This window comes from Dreissena polymorpha, chromosome 5 (assembly GCF_020536995.1).
Source record: "Dreissena polymorpha isolate Duluth1 chromosome 5, UMN_Dpol_1.0, whole genome shotgun sequence".
Classification (NCBI taxonomy): Eukaryota; Metazoa; Mollusca; class Bivalvia; order Myida; family Dreissenidae; genus Dreissena; species Dreissena polymorpha.
In genome coordinates, this window is record NC_068359.1 from 66882021 (window position 1) to 66903877 (window position 21857).

Sequence of the window (21857 nt, forward strand, 5' to 3'; positions counted from 1 at the left end):
ACAGGCGACACACTGTTGTCTGGTTAGTATTATTTTATTAACTTCGAAATATTTAACATCGAATAATAACCGCAGTCAACTAATAATCAATATAAAGCACAACTAACTGGGAAACGCATTTAAGTGTTTATTATATTACACTTAAATATGAGTAATGTCTGTACTTGTTTATCTGCTAATTTCTTACAGGCAAATGCGCGCAAAATAACATCAAATCCAATCATGTGTGTGTATGAGTGTTCCACCAAGCCAAACTATCAATGTTTTGTTGGGATTCTGGTAAACACGTTAACATATATAGATACAGCGTGGTGGATTCCAGTAAGACATGATGCACACATATGCGTTTTTAAATTTTGCCATATGTAGTCCGCATTAATGAATATTAAAGACGGGTTTACATAATTTCCTTGCGCTGATGGTTACGAAAGAAAGGGACATTATACCGACGCATATTTGTCGTGATCAAACAAGGAGCTGGTCTCACTATTTTCTGCGATCAATTAGCAAATAACAGCACATAAGTGTCGATTGTTTCACGAATATATATTATTCCTGCCTCGTAAACGCTTCGATTACATCGTAAAAAAGTATAATTTATAAATAAACACTTATGAACTCGGTCTAAGAAGCTAGGTATTGAAGACGGTTTATATGCCTGTGTTACTTTGTGATAAAACTCATGCATGGTATACAGAAACTAAAAGTAACTTAAAATACAGTACTCCGAAACAAATAACGAAGATTCGTGTCAAGATAGAAAGCCATAAACCTGTATAGACGTACCATTTTCGTAGTCATTTATAGTGTAATATATAGTTATTAATTGTAATATATAATTAGTAAATAATGTTTTCCATTTTTAAATAAAATTACTATTATATATGTAAATAATTCATGTAGCCATATCTTTAAAGTACAAAACGCTGATAAAGCTTAAGTCCTCTAGTGCCCTTAATGTATTGACTGCATTGTTGCAAGGTCCGCATGAAGACATTGTTTCATATATGTGTTGAATCAAATATTGATAAATAAAATAAAGTTCATTCAGCGTAATCATTAAACATACCGATCAGTCACTTATTGCGAATACACTTCATGAACGTCATGGTAAGTCTAGCATGTATTATGTTCATACAAAACTTTACAATACATTATATCGTCGAAATGTTTGAATTTGTTCAATCTCTATTAGACACATTACACATTTTGATCACCGTTTATATTTAAAAGCTTATATTGCCTTCCGCTAATATTTCATGTTTACTCATACATTAGACATTAAACAAAGAAACAGTTCTAAAATATGATCCTATCCATGAAATACTTGTATTAAAACATATTGTATGTATTGAATTTAGTATACGATCGTATTATCATGTCATGTTTACTCCCATGTAACTTAAAAACATCCATGGCTCAAACATTACGTTTGTATTACCAATACTAGAATGTTAAAACTTGAACATCTCAATTTTTACAAAGGCGTTTATTTTCGGCATATAATTTTACAAAATTGCCAACATTCATCCCACATAATATTTCTTAGCCAGCGTGAAATGACCCCACCACATCATAAAATTTAAGATACAGTTGCATGATCAAGCTGTGATTCCCTGGTATTTTCTGCTCATTACCGCATACACTGATATGCACAAACATTGGTATAATCTTAGTAAGTATATTTCTTATCGGAAAAACACTTAGTACATTATTCAATATATTCTGCGTTGGTATTTGATATGTATCATATCAAAATAACATCGATCCATTTGTAATGGTTATTTGCGTCTTTATCCTTCGTTGACGCATTGCTTTTAATGCCATATCATCCATAACGACAAAAAATATGTCTTCATTCGAAATAATGAAACAATGGTACATGATTCCAAAAAAACATTGGCTTTTCAAAACCCAGAATTTAACGGAAAAGTAATTAAATAGTTCAGACCGAATTATTCACATAAAATGTTACTCGTTGGACTAGAAATGTGTTATTTTATTGAATCTGTGGGTAAGTGCGTGACTTCTTGTCGGTAATAACAATATAAATAAGTGTTGGTTTTAGTCGTTATTGTGTGATACAAATCAATGACTACAAACAAACATTGTTCTCCTTGGGGGGAAAGTTTGCTATAATGTATATTAAACGGTTAAAGATGTGTTGTGATACATTTGGACGTATCCATGTACATTGCTCAATTTCATTTTAGTCTTCAGAGGCTGTTCGCACCAGAACAATTGTTATTATACTTTTAAAACTTATGTACGATATTGTTCTCCTAGTTCGTTTGAAAGTTTTCTGTAGATACAGCTTTAAATCTGAATATATTCTATATATGAAGCTTATTTGAAAAAAAACTCGATACTCGTCGCAATAGAGGTCGATGTGCAGAACACTTCAACACTATAACTACATATGCACGAGTGTGACGTTCGATTCGCATGTCGCGTTTTGGCATTCATTTGTTCACGAAACGTTGTAGAAACATTAAATTGACACCTGTATATGCATGCAGGTAGACTAATGTGTGCGCAAACTTTCCATTACTACACACGTAAAGTCATATTTAAATGCGTGTGCAAACATAGAAAGATTTATTTACTGTATCAATTAAGTAAAGCAATCAATAATCAACTTCGCTAATTTGGATAAGCAATTTGAGAAAAAAACATCGTTGTTGATTCGTTTGGAAGATTATATTGGTTTAATATTTGTGGTCTAGCAACATATTAAGTAATACAAACACTAGAAAACACACGAACTGTTCAAATTATTTATTGCGTATCATAAACTACCATTATAAACACTGAAGACTAACAAAGGTACGCATTGGATCAAATCATCGACTAACATTGTTTATCAGACTGGACCACTGGCACTATAGCCAAATATTAACAAGCAACTTTGAATGTCATTGTGACGAAAAACATTATTGTTGGCGTCTTGGTCGGTTTATTCGCATGGTTGACAATTTGAGTTTATGATTAACCTACCAGTATAGTCGGACATGTGTTGTCCTTGGTTAAGAAACTATGGCTTAACTAAAATTTCCAACCATTGTTTTAGACGCAAAGAGTACACGCATAATTTATTTTACCATATATTTACGTTTATTATAAAAGGATTGAACAAGGTATGTGACGCTTATGTCAATTGTTTTCTTTTTCCACCTCTGCCAACATAGACATTATTAAACCTTTTCATAAACTAGATGTCACAAACTCACACGAACAACACACATTCCTCGATAAATATGATTTAACTTGTAAATCACCTAAGTTGACGCTAAACGATGAGCTTGCATCTATTTCGTTAAAGGATATGTCAAGGTATTTCAAAATTTCTTGCAATAATGTCCTTCGCGAATAAATTTTCAAACGCAGGTTATGTATTGGTGACCTTTTGGTCTAAAGTAATGTACTGCGTGTAAATTTGTATTTATTGCACTTTCATAAAGTAGCATCATTATGATTATATATATTTTGAGTATCTGTTCCGGATGAGTTAGGCTTAATAACTAAAACACACATTTTCTGGTGATGATAATTCTTACATCATTTACAAAATTGTCGATGAAAGGTGGATTGTAAATATATAAATCGATTCAAAAGTATTATATCATTATACACGCCATGGTACTTGTTTAAATATAATTACATATATATATAACCAATTATGTGGTGTTTATTGCATGTTGTGTACATGCTCATTTTTTAAATGTGTAAATATTTCTCTTTGGGGTATTAGAACAATTATAACTATACATCCGGAATACGATATATTGTGCCATAGGTCCATCGTCGAGTGTTTCACAGGCCCTCACACTAAAAAATAGAGGTTTATCTATGCAACCGTAGTGAAGAGATTCATGTATATAAGATTTGAACACACGAGCTGGAAGATTCCACTTTATATTTAGAACACATCGGTAATTAATGGATTAACGCTGTACTTAATTTTTTCCACATAATACGCGTAGGAAGGGGCAACGATAAGACGTATCGAGATCGTTAGTCTGAACTGACAATTAACGTTACTCATGTGGCTGTCATGCACGTTAATAAATAGCATTATTCGCGTCTGTAAAACGGACCATGTATGCGTTACTGGTCTCCTGGAAATAAATCAAGACAGAAAGCAGCAAACGTGGAAAGAACAACACACGCCTTATAATTCATCACCGGTTGAACCTTTTCCATTTATGCAACTATCGCAGGACTGGAGCTTCACATATATATCCGAGGTTATTTTGCAAGATATAAGATGAGAGACAAGTCCATAGAGCAAGCGACCTGAGAATATCAAAAGTCCTTAGACACAATTACCAACTTGATTGATTGATTTGATGAGGTGCCAGTGAGTGGCTTAACTCACTTTAACGTAACACTACATCAGCATCGGGGTTGCACGCGGCTAATAAATCAAGTGTCGCAAAAACAGGCGACACACTGTTGTCTGGTTAGTAGTATTTTATTAACTGCAAAATATTTAACATTAAATAATAACCGCATGAACTGTTTCTTGTATGTGTTGAATCAAATATTGATTAATAAGATATAGTTCATTCAACGTAATCATTAAACATACCGATCAGTCACTTATTGCGAATACACCTAATGAACGTCATGGAAAGTCAAGCATGCTTTATGTTCATACAAAACTTTTCAATACAGTATATCGTCGAAATGTTTGAACAAACTCTATTAGACACATTACACATTTTGATCACCGTTTATATTTAAAAGTTAACATTGCCTTCCGCTAAGATTTCCTGTTTACTCATACATTAGACATTGAAAAGAGAAACAGTTCTAAAATATGATCATATACATGAAATACTTGTATTAATACACATTGTATGACTGTGTTGAATTTAGTATACGATCGTATTATCATGTCCTGTTTACTCCCATGTAACTTAAAAACATCCATGACTCAAACTTTACGTTTGTATTACCAATACTAGAATGTTAAAACTTGAACATCTCAATTTTTAAACAGGCGTTTATTTTATGCATATTGTTTTACAAAATTGGCATCATTCATCCCACATAATACTTCTTAGCCAGCGTGAAATGATCCCACCTAATCAGATAATTAAAGATACAATTGCATGATCAAGCTGTGATTCCCTTGTATTTTCTGCTTATTACCGCATACACTGATATGCACACATTTGTATAATCTTAGTAAGTATATTTCTTATCGGAAAAACACTTAGTACATTATTCAATATATTCTGCGTTGGTATCTGATATGTATCATATCAAAATAACATCGATCCATTTGTAATGGTTATTTGCGTCTTTATCCTTCGTAGACGCATTGCTTTTAAAGCCATATCATCCATAACGACGAAAAAATATGTCTTCATTCGAAATTATGAAACAATGGTACATGATTTAAAAAAAACACATTTGTTTTTCAAAACCCAGAATTTACCGAAAAAAAGTAATTGAATAGTTCAGACCGAATTATTCACATAAAATGTTACTCGTTGGACTAGAAATGTGTTATTTTATTGAATCTGTGGGTAAGTGCGTGACTTCTTGTCGGTAATAACAATATAAATAAGTGTTGGTTTTAGTCGGTATTGTGTTATGCGAATCAATGACTACAAACAAACATTGTCCTCCTTGGGGGGAATGTTTGCTATAATGTATATTAAACGGTTAAAAATGTGTTGTGATACAGTTGGACGTATCCATGTACATTGCTCAATTTCATTTTAGTCTTCAGAGGCCATTCGCACTAGAACAATTGTTATTATACTTTTAAAACTTATGTACGATATTGTTCTCCTAGTTCGTTTGACATTTTTCTGTAGATACAGCTTTACATCTGAATATATTCTATATATGAAGCTTATTTTTAAAAAAAACTCGATACTCGTCGCAATAGAGGTCGATGTGCAGAACACTTCAACACTATAACTACACATGCATGAGTGTGACGTTCGATTCGCATGTCGCGTTTTGGCATTCATTTTTCACGAAACGTTGTAGAAACATTAAATTGACACATGTATATGCATGCAGGTAGACTAATGTGTGCGCAAACGTTCCATTACTACACACGTAAAGTCATATTTTAATGCGTGTGCAAACATAGAAAGATTTAATTACTGTATCAATTAAGTAAAGCAATCAATAATCAACTTCGCTAATTTGGATATGCAATTTGAGAAACAAACATCGTTGTTGATTCGTTTGGAAGATTATATTGGTTTAATATTTGTGGTCTAGCAACATATTAAGTAATACAAACACTAGAAAACACACGAACTGTTCAAATTATTTATTGCGTATCATAAACTACCATTATAAACACTGAAGGTTAACAAAGGTATGTATTGGATCAAAAATCATCGACTAACATTGTTTATCAGACTGGACCACTGGCACTATAGCCAAATATTAACAAGCAACTTTGAATGTCATTGTGACGAAAAACATTATTGTTGGCGTCTTGGTCGGTTTATTCGCATGGTTGACAATATGAGTTTATGATTAACCTACCAGTATAGTCGGACATGTGTTGTCCTTGGTTAAGAAACTATGACTTAACCAAAATTTCCAACCATTGTTTTAGACGCAAAGAGTACACGCATAATTTATTTTACCATATATTTACGTTTATTATAAAAGGATTGAACAAGGTATGTGACGCTTATGTCAATTGTTTTCTTTTTCCACCTCTGCCAACATAAACATTATTAAACCTTTTCATAAACTAGATGTCACAAACTCACACGAACAACACACATTCCTCGATAAATATGATTTAACTTATAAATCACCTAAGTTGACGCTAAACGATGAGCTTGCATCTATTTCGTTAAAGGATATGTCAAGGTATTTCAAAATTTCTTGCAATAATGTCCTTCGCGAATAAATTTTTAAACGCAGGTTATGTATTGGTGACCTTTTGGTCTAAATTAATGTACTGCGTGTAAATTTGTATTTATTGCACTTTCATAAAGTAGCATCATTATGATTATATATATTTTGAGTATCAACAGGGATGCATATGTATTTATATATTGGAATTCACGAATACAATTATCCGTTTGTTTGTCGATCCCGTTTTAAACCGTTAAAGTCCATGCGTAGTTAAACGGTTGTTGACGTTTTTTATAAATCGGAATGTGTTCACACAGTTTGAATAGGTGTAAACATAGCAAGTTAGAACAATTATTTAAATAAAAAAGCAGTTCGTTATTGCGTGTTTAAATATTGCTATATAATTGATACTTATTTTAAATATTTTAATAGTGGACTAATAATTATTATATTCAAAAATACATTAAATAAGCAACACTATTTGAAGTATGAATATGTTTTCAAATTGTCAATGTGGCAATTTACCTCCTCTGTTCAATATATGTGTAACATTTATAGCATATGACGTCAATGTGCGAGTGCTATTTAAAAAGTAGACGGTCGTTGTTTCTTTTATACTAAAGACGCCGGCTATCGCAGCAGTCTAGCATGCCGATTTACACACTATAAAGGCTTCAAACGTTTCCAAGCAATGACAATTTCAGGAATATCGTCCCACCGTTACAACATAAATGTCAATAAATTGGCCATTTTGCCGTGTTGAATCGCAATAATATCGCGTTTGTTTTGTGCATTGAACGCACATATGACTGGAACGTACATTCATATAATTTTAGTGAACTGATATTATTATGCTTTGTAGTTTGCAGAGAAATGCAATTTTGAATAACAAACGCAGATCCTTCCTGTCCAATTATTTTCTCTCATAGAAACAATGCCGATTTAATGACTTGAATAGACCCGCATGGTCGTGAAACTTTTCAAATAAATTACCAACCTTTAACTTACGACTCAGATAATATAGGTTGTCGGTTAAAGTAGCATGTATAATATGTATGAAATAATAATTCTGGCAGTATCTTACGTAGCATGTCCTTATTCAAAAAAATTAAACATCGGTCTCAAACGCAAGTTTGCAAGTGAACTTGGATTTGGGAAGATTTGATATACTATTAGCTTAAATGGATTAAAATTTTGCTCGTTTCATGATTGTCCATGTACGTTTTGGATGTGCATTTTCGCATAATTTAAGGTATCTGTTTAATGCTTATGAAACCGTAATGATTGCGTTTTACTCATGGAGTGAGGTTATTCCATGCACCATGCTTACACTTTAATATATAAATTAACACCTGCAATTTAAAAGGAACATGTTTACAAATTTGTTTTTAATCTCCTGTGATGATTTTAATTTTATGACGCACAGTGAAGACACCACGCGAGCGGAAAATATGTTGACTGTTAAGGATCATGTTTCAATTGTTAGACTTACAGTGCCGACACTAACGAAAACTCGTTTTCTATATTTTGCATCGTTGTCGAAGTTACATTAGCTGCTTGCTAATATAACACTGTATGTTAATGTATTAACTGATATCAGTATGTTTAATTGTCCGTAAGTAAACGATTTGATAGCAGAATGTTCAGAAATTAATGTGTTGATACACCAAATATGTACATTACTAGTTGTATATATGCTTAACAAAGTAGTGTTGGTTGCGCATGAGACGTTGCAATAAACTGTTAATACCGTTCACGGATATATTTAATTAATAAGTTGACAATCGCACGCTTGTGCGCTTTCAAAGTTTTCTTGTTCTGGCTACAAACTTTAAATACCGTAATTACTCTAAGTTTTCGGACACTTCAATACAATAGTTGTTATTTAACCAAAATGTAATCTGTCTGTCATGTTTTATTACCTTTATCAATTTGTAAACAAGAATGATGGTTGTGTTGCCAAATAAGCGAAACAGGACATATTTCTGGTAAAATAGCATTGTATTTAAAGTTGTCATAAAATTAAGAGTTTATAGTTATTGACAAAATCACAAATGTAAGGATATTAAGAGTCGTAAAAAATACATATTTTGATCATATTCGAGGTCTTACGAAAATATAAACTGTCCTAAAATTTGTAGTTATTACGGGAAAAGTATTCTGTGTTTACTTGTTTTGTATTGCATTTATATCAGTTCGTTTATTGATCCCTTCTTTAGATCGCCATTGTGAATTAAACGCTTAGACAATGTTTTTGTGTTCAGTTATTCTTAAACTTAATGTTTCAAGCGAATGTATTACTCATGATGTATAACGTTATTTGCAGTAGGTCATATGTGTAGAAGAAAACATTACAGACACCTTAAGAAATTTTCTGAGAAAAGTACGACCTTCACATTAGGAATATGACAATATTTTAAAATTGATACGGTTGTCATCTGAGACTCATTATGATTTCTAAAATCTGGGACATATGGTCCTTATACAGTTTTCAATGAAACATACACGTTTTATAGACACCAATAATGCTTCTAGTATATTCTCACTACTTTCGAGTCGTTTATATTAACCTACACACGGTGTTCTAATAACATAGTAAACGTTTTTTTTGTGTGAAAATTATGATAATCGAGATGCGAAAAGTTAAAACAGTTGTGTAAATTAACACGATCACTTTTACTCGTATGTTAGTAATGGTTATATTTAAAGAGCTCTTTATTAAATCGAAAAATATAGCACCTCATTGTGACATAAATTCCAATCATACACTGCAATCGACACATACTATCTTCATCATGCGCTTGATTTCCGCTAATATGATCATACCCGATTGTCCGCGTTTGTTCTATGTATTATTGGCGTATCACACGTTTGATACCGAAATGAATTATCATTGTCAATGTATAAACGCAAAGTCACAAATTAACGGGGACATGCAGTTAATTGGGAGAATTCAATATAACTACGTACTATGTTTTTATAGTGCATGATAAATGTAGATGACACTAACATGTGTTTATCAGTTTCCAAAACATCACTCTATTGTTAAAACTCCTACCAACACATTGATTGGATTGTCAATGTGCATGACCCGGACGAGACAATAAGCGCATTATGAATCGTGTCAGTTAAATACAGTGATTCAAACCAGTGTATAATTGTAGATCACATGTTCAGTTTTTAAATAGGTAACACACTATCCATACGATAATGTAAGCATGAGTTAATGTTTTTAATTACACGAGGTAAATATGTGTTGAAGCACACTGTACATCGCGCGCTATACATTTTTGCAAATTTTGCAAAGGAATGGATTTGATGGTATTTAACGGAATCTAACATAAGAAATATTCCATAAGCAGATGTTAATTTACTATCAAATTAGTATGAACATTGTGGTTGAAATTAGTATTTGACCTATAACAAAATGCGTCTTGTATGTTTGGATCTAATTATATTATAATACTATCCGTGAATGTATATGCCATACTTCGTTCGTGTTATCAAATTTTCTTGCTGAAAGCGTTTGTGTAAAGATAGACCAAAGGCAATCATAACAACAGTGGAGATCAATGCTTCTGATGTCTCGGTAGAAAATGCTGACAATATGTATTATACTTCTGTTGTCGCATTAGTGTGTGTTTCATACATACACATTTCGAAGGAAAGCTGGACTTCCGTACTGATTATATGGAATGAGTGATATATTGACGGCATCTATTGATGATGTTCAATTGAACGAATGATTATGGCGACTTAAATTCGATAAGCTCCAGCGTATAGCAGCGATTTGATCCTCTTGTAACCTGAACCAACACTCTTGCTGATATTTTACTTTTTATGGACCAGATTGCGATCTACACGATGATTCGTCATATCTGGGAAAAATCTAGTTTTTGATTAAATCACGAAAAAGTGGTGTTTGTTTTGCGCAATCGCTATAAAATGAGTTATCGCCGGAAGCGTTAATAGCGTTAATAGCAACCTAAACATAATTCACCCCCAGGAGACAATTCACGCGCTCGACAATTCAAATTCGATATTAAATAATACATATTGCGTTTTGATCTCCAAATGAAAAAATAAGTTCATAATGCGTTTAACGTACGAAGCTTAATCGGTTTAGAAAATATTAACAAAACAAACAACCGGTAAATTTCATAGATGCAGATACGGTAACCTGATTACATATCCACTAGCGTACACATAAAAAATAGTTCGCAAGTAAGCAACAAATAATCAAATTTAAACGCAAAAATAAAAAAAAAATATGAAAATTTAAGGAAGAAATCGATTCTTAAAATTACAATTTCTGCACTAAAAACATTAATGAGAGTCATAAAGCACATAATTTCGGTATACTACCAACAATCAAAATGGCTGCCAATAAACGTTCGAAATGAACGCGAGAAAGTATTTACAAAATTACATCATCAAAAATGATATAAAACGCTGTTTTGTAGATAAGTATACGATCTATTGAAAACACAAACATTTGACATAAAAACACCCGTGGATATGGCAATCTTCAGCGTACAAAATTGCAGACATCATGCGGCCTCTCATCTGGGTTAACGCCGTTTGCCAAGGCCGATAATATAATGAATGGAAATGCACAAACTCAGTAACTGGCAAGCATATGCATTAGTTGGTTGTTTCGTGATTATTTATAAACGACTTCATAATTCTTTTGGTTCAGCCAGTGCAACTAAACAGAAAAAAAATTAAAAGCTTCTACACCGGACAACAAAGTGCCAACTTAATACAAGATAAGTTGTTTACATTATTTAAAATATTGCAAGCTTAGGGTTCATATTGACTTTCAATATTAATATATATTTTATGAACAATAACAAACGGCAAAGGGACCGGACGTCTGAAAAAAGCAATAATTGAAATAGTGTTTATTAGAATCTCTGCAATCACTTTTGATACCACCATCATATACACAGTACAACCATAAAAAGCTGGTACAATGAAATTATAGTTGATTAATGTCATCGTTTAATTTTAAATAAGCCTGTGGTTAATTACCCTTTTGAATCATATGGATCAATGCACCTCTAACACGTTCACTTGACTTGTTCATGAAAAATAAAACACACTGTATGTAGCACACGCACACCTTTAATAACTTTAATTAACGGTATAAAAAAATATGTTTTATTGTTGATTTTTTATTTTAAATTTTATTAAAGTTCTTATCCTGCTAATTTATTGTTTGTTATGGTACATTGACGGCTATTAGTATTTAGACCACATTTTATTCTGATGCTAATGACTAACTAGTCTTTTATATTCATGTAAAGGATGAGTTTTTTTTAATTATAACTTACATTGTTAGAAACTGATGGTGTATACACCATCAGTGCATATTATCTCATACACCATCACTCACTTACTAAGGCTCGATTGGTCATTGTCGGCTCGGGTACTACTTAAATGTACCCCGGGTACTCCTACATTGTATGTTTACTTACATGTACCCCGGGTACGGTAAATAAACTTAAAAATATCCGTAAATATTATATTGTATCCGAGTTGTATATCCGCCCAAAATGATGTCGTAAAACATGCTACCGATTAACGTAAAACGATATTGATTACCTTAAACAAACTTCTCTTTTAAAAAATCTGCATCACCATGCTTTTTGAGTATGAGTGTTGCGAGGACTCCGTAGGTATAATCAACTTATCAAGAATGCGTCTCTGGTTTTGCTTTTAATTCCCTCATGTATAATGACGATAAGGATTGCCGACTTACATTGACGACAATGATCACAAGCATTGACGACTAGCACTGACGACAAGCATTGGCGACTTACACTGACGATTCTCTACAATAAATTAAATTAACAATAAAAAATGAGTAATAAGATTATAGTACAACAGATATGCTATTCAAAGTACAATATAATAGCATACACTCATTGGAATAAAAGGTTTCATAAATAACAATTTGAAACATTTTAAATAAATATCGAAATATCTTATACAACATTAATTACACAGCATTAATCAATGGTTAAAATATAATATAAATACCGAATATGGTGTTCCCCATTTAATGGACCTCGAAAACCAATAATGTTTCTTTTAAAAAAAATTATGATGGTAAACGTGAACGTGTGACATCGTGGACAAATATTATAGTTGACGACGTCATACAATGACGCGACTTAAAACAATTTAAGATTTAAAATTAAATCACATTAATGATTTTAACAATGAGTTTTGCTAATATAAAGGCCATTTAACACATAATAGACATTAATGTGAACATAATTAATTTTTACAAAATAGCCGACAACAACCGATTTAGTGTTAAAATTACCGGTTACGTTTTAGTAAATTTACCGAACCCAGGGTACGAGCCTTACTACATATAACTGTATTATTATTATATCTCACCGACTACCTTTACCTTGTTGTGTTTATCAACCAGAAATTTATGTAAAATCCGGCTTCCTTTACTTTTATTTTTCATTCATTTGATTACGCATTTGTTGACGTATCACGTGAGAAATTATTTGAATCTTTGGATTTTAATGACGACAAGCTGGAAGTGTAATTTTATTTTTAAAAAGAATATAAAATGTATTTAAGTATTGTGTGTTTGTCATGCATAATTCAGTGTTTTCCAGAAAAAATTTGAGAAGCCAGTTATATGGCCGGCAACTATGCAGTAAAACGAAAGCATTTGTGACATTTACTTGATATATTTGGGAAAAGTAGCCGGCATCAAAAGTAAATGTAACCGGCGAAATCGCCGGCTGCCGGTATTTAAAGAGAACCCTGATAATGGTAAACTAAATCTCTACGACAGGATTACAGCTTTGTAAAATTGTTTTTGGGGGTGATAATGGTTAGTAATTCATACAAATGTTATTAAAATATAGTGTGGTTTAAAATTAATTTTGAGAATGTGATGGAAGAACTGAAAATGGAGAGCATACAGGGATGGAAATTAGTGGTTTCCCGTGAGCCCGGGGCAAGTAGATTTTGGCCTGGGAAACTCAATTTTAAAAGTTAGTTAACTTGTTTGTTTTTTTTAAAGCTTAAAACAATTCAGTGCAATAAAAATTGATTAACAATTGATCACCATGGGTCAATACTAGTTAAAAAGCATTCATTATTTAGAAATAGGACATGATTCAATTCAGGCTCATAATAATACATCATGCATTGAACATGTTTATTGTCAGCAAATGTATTTAATTTTCTAATATTTTATTAAAAGAATGTATAATATTCTCAGGTTCATATTTCTGGGCTCGTTATTCTTAATCAGGGCAACCAAAATACTAAAGATGGTTGCCCACAATAGTAAAAAGTTAGTTTCAATCCCTGGCATATCATTGTAATTTTATTGTTATAAGCATTGCATTAAAGTTGTGATTGAGGTTAGCTTGTTGTTTAAAGTATATTTACTTTTTAGCTCGATTATTATATATGAAATATATATATAGTGGAGCTATCCTACTCACCCCGGCGTCGGCGTGCGCATTGGAATGTTTGCGTACCACCTCAAATATATTTTCTAAGTCCATTGACATATGGCTTTTATATTTTGCATATATTCTTTACCAATATGACCACAATCTATAAACAAGAGCAGACAACTGTATCAAGCATTTTAACAGAAATAGGCCCTTTTTCACTTGGAATAGGCATATTATTGATAAATCTATGTTAAAGTTTGCGTACCACCTCAAATATTTTGTATGTCCCTTGACACATTGCTTTCATACATGTATTTTGCATACTTTTTAACCAACATGACCCCAATGTATAAACAAGAGCAGTTAACTGTATCAAGCATTTTGTAACAATTATGGCATTTTTTCACTTAGAATATGCACATAATTGGTAAATTTATGTTAAAGTTTGCGTTTCACCTTTAAATTGCCATAACTTCTTTATTATGCTCCCACAATTTTTTTAGGGTGAGCATATAGTCGCCGCTTCGTCTGTCCGTCCGTGCACAATTTTTGTCCAGCCAATTTCTCAGCAACAAATGACTGGAATTCAATTAAACTTTATGGAAAGCTTCACTACCGAGAGGAGATGTACATATTGTCAGCCGGTTCTGGTCTGATGATTTTTCACAGAGTAATGGCCCTTTGAAATTTTCAATAACATTTGTAACTGAACATATAGTGCAATTCTTGTGCGGCTATTTCTCAAAAACCAATGACCGGAATTCAATGAAACTTTATGAGAAGATTTCCTTCCAACAGGACATATGCATATTATCAGCCGGTTATGGTCGGTTGATTTTTCACAGAGTTATGGCCCTTTGAAACTTTCTATAAACTGTACATATACATGTCGTGCATTTCTTGTCCGGGATTTTTCTCCCCAACTACTGACTGGAATACAATGAAGCTTTATGGGAAGCTTAACTACCTCTAGGAGATGCGCATGATATAAGTGCGTTCTGGTTTGATGATTTATTTAGAGAGTTATCGTCCTTTGAAATTTTTAAGTAGCTAAACCATCAATTGTATTAAATTGTCCAAAGTTAAGCCCTTCAAAACGTTTCCTTTTATCTGAATATATAGTGCAATATTGTGACCAAAAAAACATTTAGGAGCATCACCCTTCTGCGATTGTTTCTTGTTTATCATCAAATTTGATTCATGCTTTGACAAAACAACACTAACCTGACATACCACAATGGACACCACCCAAACTTGAAATAAAATTGTATTAGTTTGTTTTATGTCTTTACAAATGTATAATTAATTTTTGAAAATATACCTGAACTCAGAATCTTCTATAAAGTACAACTTCTTTAAAACATAAACAATCAATATGTTTCAATTACATGTATGGTCCTCTTCCACTTAAAATATGACTATATTACATTGACCTTATTGAATATGAACAATATCTTCATGATAGATTTTGTTATATTGTCAAGCACTTGAATAGTCGAGCCCGCTGTCCTCTGACAGCTCTTGTTATGTCCCCCAGTCTATACTGGGGGACATATTGTTTTTGCCCTGTCTGTTAGTTGGTTTGTTTGTTTGTTGGTTTGCGTCAAACTTAAACATTAGCAATAACTTTTCAATATTGAAGATAGCAACTTGATATTTGGCATGCATGTGTGTCTCATTGAGCTGCACATTTTGATTGGTGAAAGGTCAAGGTCATCATTCAAGGTCAAAGGTCAAATATATGGGGGACATATTGTTTCACAAACACATCTTGTTTATGACTCCTATAAAAGCTGAAATTGTGTCAAGAATCTTTATGTACAGCACCGTTTCATTTGCAATAAATATTTAAATAATTCCATTTGTGTGCTACATTTAATTACAGTGTATAATTCTTCTAGAAAACAAAAGTGATTTGTTGCCCACATTTTTTATGATTTTATTAATTAAACGTTTATATTGTGATTATCGCATGAACCTTTTATTATCGATTGTAGACTAAATAGGATACAATGTTAATGTATTTCAGTGTTATACTAATTCCAAATCGGATTTCATTAATATTTTGTACTTCCACCTACAACTTTGAAACTTCATATGTAGATGCACCTTGATGAGATCTACACGCCACACCCAATTTGGGTCACTAGGTCAAAGGTTAAGGTAACTGTGCCTTCTTAAAAAAATATTCTGACAATCTTTCATTATTCAAAACTGCACCCGCAGCCGAGCGTCGGCATTTGTTATGCGGTGCACTTGTTGTGATAATAGTTTAGTTCATTAGAGTCTCAGGTGAGTGCCTTTGGGTCCATGGTCCACTTGTTAGGATAGTTACGCTGAATGGGTCAAGGTCCCCCCCCAGATAATACTTTCCCGTACCCCGGGTACTTTGATGTATACTGCACCGTACACCAATTTTCAAATGATACTTTTGGGTACCCCGGTATACTTACAGGTACCCCATCTTTCTTAGTAAAAAATTATACCCAAAATAGTTCGTAGCCATTTTTTTTGTACCCAATTTGTTCGTACCCAAATGTTTTTCGTAGTCAATTTTTTTCGTACCCACATTTTTTTTCGTACCCATTTTTTCGTACCCAAATTTGTTTCGTACCCAAATTTGTTCGTACCCAAATTTTTATTCGTACCCTATTTTTTCGTACCCTAATGGTTTTTCGTTCCCTATTTGTTTTCGTTCCCTATTTTTTTCCTACCCACATTTTTTTCGTACCCAATTTTTTTCGTACACAAATGTGTTCGTACCCAAATTTTTTCCTACCTATTAATTACTCAATTTTTTGTGTACCCAAATTTGATGGTACCTTATTTTTTATTTCTGCCCATTTTTTTCGTACCCAAATAGTTGTTTGTACCCTTATTGTGTCCGTACCCTTTTTTACGTACAACTACTTGTTTTCGTACCCAAATTTGTTTTTTTTCCGTACCCACATATTTTTTCGAACCAATTTTATTTTAGAAATAATCGATTTTAATTTGATTTGAACTCTCCACTTATTCCATCCCACGAAACCCTTAAGGTGTCTCACCTCTTGTAAAATCCGCTTGCCAACATTGGTTGAAAATTTGATACGCGTTACTTTAATTCATTATTCACGTACTTTACTACAAAAAACATTCAAATACAAAACACTTTCGGAGGAGGAGTGTACCTTTTAAAAATGGATATTAAGTTATCAGGGCAATACCATACAATTAAATGGCTGTGTGCAGAAGTAATATCATAATTATAAGCTCAATATATAGTTGGTTATCTTACTATTTGTAGATACATAATACAATCATTCATGTAAATGTTTAAATATCATACCAGAGGTTAACAAACTGTGCAAACTTATACCAACACATGAAGTGTTTGTACATTATGGATGTAATGGTTTACTGCTGGCCATATGTATAATTGACTTAAAAGGGCCCTTGACAGATTTAGACATTTATGGTAGTTTGTCATCGAGTGCTTTATATTGATAATTTTAAACATTGGACCTAAACATCTCCAGTAAAAAAACAGAATACAATTTTAAAAAAGTAGCCCTCAACTGGACTCGAGCCACTGACCCATTGAGTCCTGGAGTAAAAGTCTTCCACTGAAACCACTCGGCCATCCGTGCTCATGCTATGAGTAGATGTATTTTTAATTTTATATAAGCTATCCTTGTAGTTTTACAAAATAAAACGTCAAAAACAGAACTTTTCAGATTATTCAATCGTTTCGTGTTGCAACGCTGTATACTTTTCAGGTTTTGAGCTCATCAAAAGATGCATATTATTGATATTTTAGCGCATGTTCATTATTACTGTGTCCGCACAAATATCATAACTAAATCGAAAATTTGCGAATCTGAAACAACTTTTTGAATTGTGTCAATTAACAAAAACGTCAAAAGGCCCCTTTAAATATCTGAATATTTCGGCATCGATATAAAATGAACCTGTAAGTCTGACATGATGGCTTTTCTTATCTTTATGTAATATTTACTGAACATTAAATATCTAACTCATTTGGTTTAAGTATACATTTGATTCGATGTATGTACAGTTTTTTATATTGATGGGTCGTTTAATTATTTGAGCTTGACGGCTTTGCTGTGTGCAGTGCTTACGAGTTATTAATACAGATTATAATTCACTAACAGTATATTGATGCTTTTAAAAGCAAACATTACCTTCATATATCTTCAGAATTAATTATTGCGGCATCACTAAATCGAACGCCATAAATCAACATATATAATCCGCAATTGACGATCAAATGGTATGTATTCTTAAGATATCGGATTTTGTTCAGCAAACACATGAAAGGTGTATAGGATGAGTGTAATGTATGTAGTCAATGGTTGAAATATATTTTCTACCATGATCAAGACTCGACGTACGCCTAGTAAGACATTTTAGTATCAGAGTAGATAGTGTATATAATATACAAAACTGTTAAATTAAAATGTGCTAATTTTGGTATATGCCTTCCCTTGTCATCCCCCTTTACTAACGTATTGATCCATATCACACATGCTTTAGTCATCACTAAATTGTGTCGCTTGATGTTTATAAGGTCCAAGAAATGTTTAACGAAGTATATTTTTATTTCAGGAAACATGTTGACAACATAACATATCAACACAGAGTAGATATACAATACACATATGTTTACAAGTGTGCAAGTTTATAGGCATATTCAAGAAAAGAATGAATACAACATAAACAAACTAGGAACTGCACTCATAAGGTAAAACATAATATATAAAAGCAACCTTAAGCTCATGATTTACTCTCTTTACTTCGCCTGTATGTTTACGCAGAATCGTCCGTAATATGTGCATCTATAACGTTATGTTCCACATGCAGTAAGGATCTTTTGATTAGGTCAGATATGCTTCAGGAAAATTTAAGATCTAAGTCGAACGAGACTATACGTATGCAACATAAAGCTGGTAAAATTTACTATATGGTATTTTTATTTTAAAATATATAAAACGTGCATAAGCTTTGAAAACTTTTACAGACACATATACATATTTACCTACTTAATTTATTAGAATTTATGTACACTGATTGTTTAACGTAAAATGCAATTGATACAAATAGCAACATACTACACTGCAACAACACAAACAGAGCATGTTTATATATATATATTTATATAGTTTTATATAATATTTTTTTAAACAATGACACAATATGTAAACCAAATATTTGATAGTTACACACATGTATATACTTATACTTTTAATGAAGTGTCAACATTTACATTTGTTTTATTTTTTTAGAAACCTCAACACAACAACAGATATAAAACTGATTTTTAAAGTTTCAAACATACATATACATAATACATAACATGATGTGTCAATAAATGATGTTTCAGTAAGCGATTGATATAGTTTTCATAAACTATAAACCTTCTGTCACCATTGTAGTAGTCACAGTATGCATCTTTCGTCTCTCGACCACTTTCGGAAAACATCCACAGAAAATGTATATAAAAGTGTCCCGGAACTGTTTGCTCATAGAACAGTAAAGTACAAAGTTTATTCCGTTATTAAGCAATGTAAGAATTTCTAACAATTCGCCAAGGGGTGTGTATATATTGTGAAAGAAGTCTTCAATAAGCCCGTTGAGAAGGCTCATTATTCCTTGTGGTGTTTCAGTAACAAGGAACAAGATAACTACAATAAGTAGCATCCGTGTTGTTCTTTGAGACCGTCGTGACCGTTTTGACGTCGTACTTGAACCGATGGGATGAGTTTCACCGTCAGCAACCGAATTTTTTGTCATCATTTTTTTACGACGATTCTCCACATCCTGCATTGTCCGAACAAGCAGGACGCTAAACACGGTTAGCAGCAAACATGGCAGAAGTTTCACAATTACTGCCTGTATCCAGAAATTAAATTTCGCCAATACAATATCCCCATGTGTTCCATTTCGCACATCGATATACCAAACTACGCCTTCCGTTTGTGACGTGTTTGATTCGTTTCTTAATTCGCTTCGGAATTCGTATGATATTGAGTTTGGGATACACACGACCGTTACGACAATAGAAACGATTACTACGGCGGCTTTTGCCCTTTTTATATTGCAGTAGTATGCCCCAATACGCGGGAATCGTATAAACACATACCGGAACACGGCCAGTGTGACGGTCAGCCATATTGAAATTGAATGAAGAATAACGCTGACAATAGCGTACGTCAGTGTGTAGCGAGCGTTTGAAAGCGTATCGCGTTCGACCGAAGATGTTGGTCCGTATAATACATACGTCTGAAGAGCGAAAGGGAAGCAGAAAGCCATCGTTAGTCCGTCAGATATGGCCAGTCCGGTCAGAATAATGTTCGTCGATGATATCATATTTTTCCTGGTGAGGACAATAATATTCAGAACATTTGCCAAAACACCTAACGCGCATACAATTGCAGCTAGGTATCCGTGAATAGGTCTATAAATAGTCGCAAACGTCTGTAACGCTGGCGCCTCGGGTACGCCTGTGACATAGTTTCCCATCTTCTCATAAGCATATGTTGAATTGTCATAATCCGACGAAAACTTTTCAGTGACATTCACATGAGAGACAATAATGCTCATGCTACCCAAAGTCATGTGGTAAATGGCTTTAATCCTAAATTAAGACTCCTCGACAATTCTAGGGTGACCTTAAATAACGCAGGATGTCTCCGATGTACAATGATAAAACGTTCACGTTTAAAACCAAATTGAGCTCAATGCGAAGTGCGGCTTGTTTCTCTCTGACGCAAATATGCGAATACCACAATCCACGCCGGATATTTTAGATGCTCCGTCTGTAAATAAATGGATATACAAATGCATTAGACTTATGCCAGACATATAAGTAGCTCAGATGAATGCAATGCTATATCCAGAATGCTAAAGTAGTCAACGTACACCGATTGTAAACATAACATAAATCAACTTAACAGACATGCATACAATGGATTATTTGTACCAATTTTATTTGTCTTGAACTTTTTAACGAACAATTAAGGAATCCTAAAGTAGATACGCAATGTGTAGCCCATTTAGTGTACATTGTGTTTGCTTAGCGACTCATTTGATAAAGCAACGGCTTAATATATCTGCCTTTAAAATGGATAAAGTACTTGTATATATGTATGTGGTATAATGCTACCAAAACTATAGCCTTAATTGTGATACAATCGAGTTGGTACTTCACAGTGAAATGATTGCAAAAAAATCATTTTAAAAAGTTGTACAAATGTGCATAATAACATTGTAATCATATAAACAAAAAGTAAAGTGGTGTTTTAAATTACTAAAACCATTAAAATGAAGAGGCCAAACTATTTCCTAATATTCAAACCAACTTATTGTTACTACGTATTTACACAATTACTAAATATTACACAGTTAGTAATCAGTTCACCGTTATTAATCGGTCAACATACAATTGCTTGATTGTGTGATTCCAGACTTTCAAAAACATTGAGAAAGTGCCGTCGTAGATAAACTCGTAGGCAACTGACATTCACTGTATTAAGAGATCAATGACAGTGTTTTCGCAACTTTCTAATT

The 21857-nt window shown here is 32.9% G+C and overlaps 1 protein-coding gene across 1 annotated transcript; it reads right to left on the minus strand.

The window, feature by feature from the left end:
• Positions 1-19057: 19057 nt before the first annotated feature.
• Positions 19058-21061, minus strand: LOC127880493 (G-protein coupled receptor dmsr-1-like). The gene has a single exon (XM_052427784.1). The coding sequence runs from the start codon at positions 20904-20906 to the stop codon at positions 19698-19700; it is 1209 nt and encodes a 402-aa protein (XP_052283744.1). The 5' UTR covers positions 20907-21061; the 3' UTR covers positions 19058-19697.
• Positions 21062-21857: the final 796 nt, after the last annotated feature.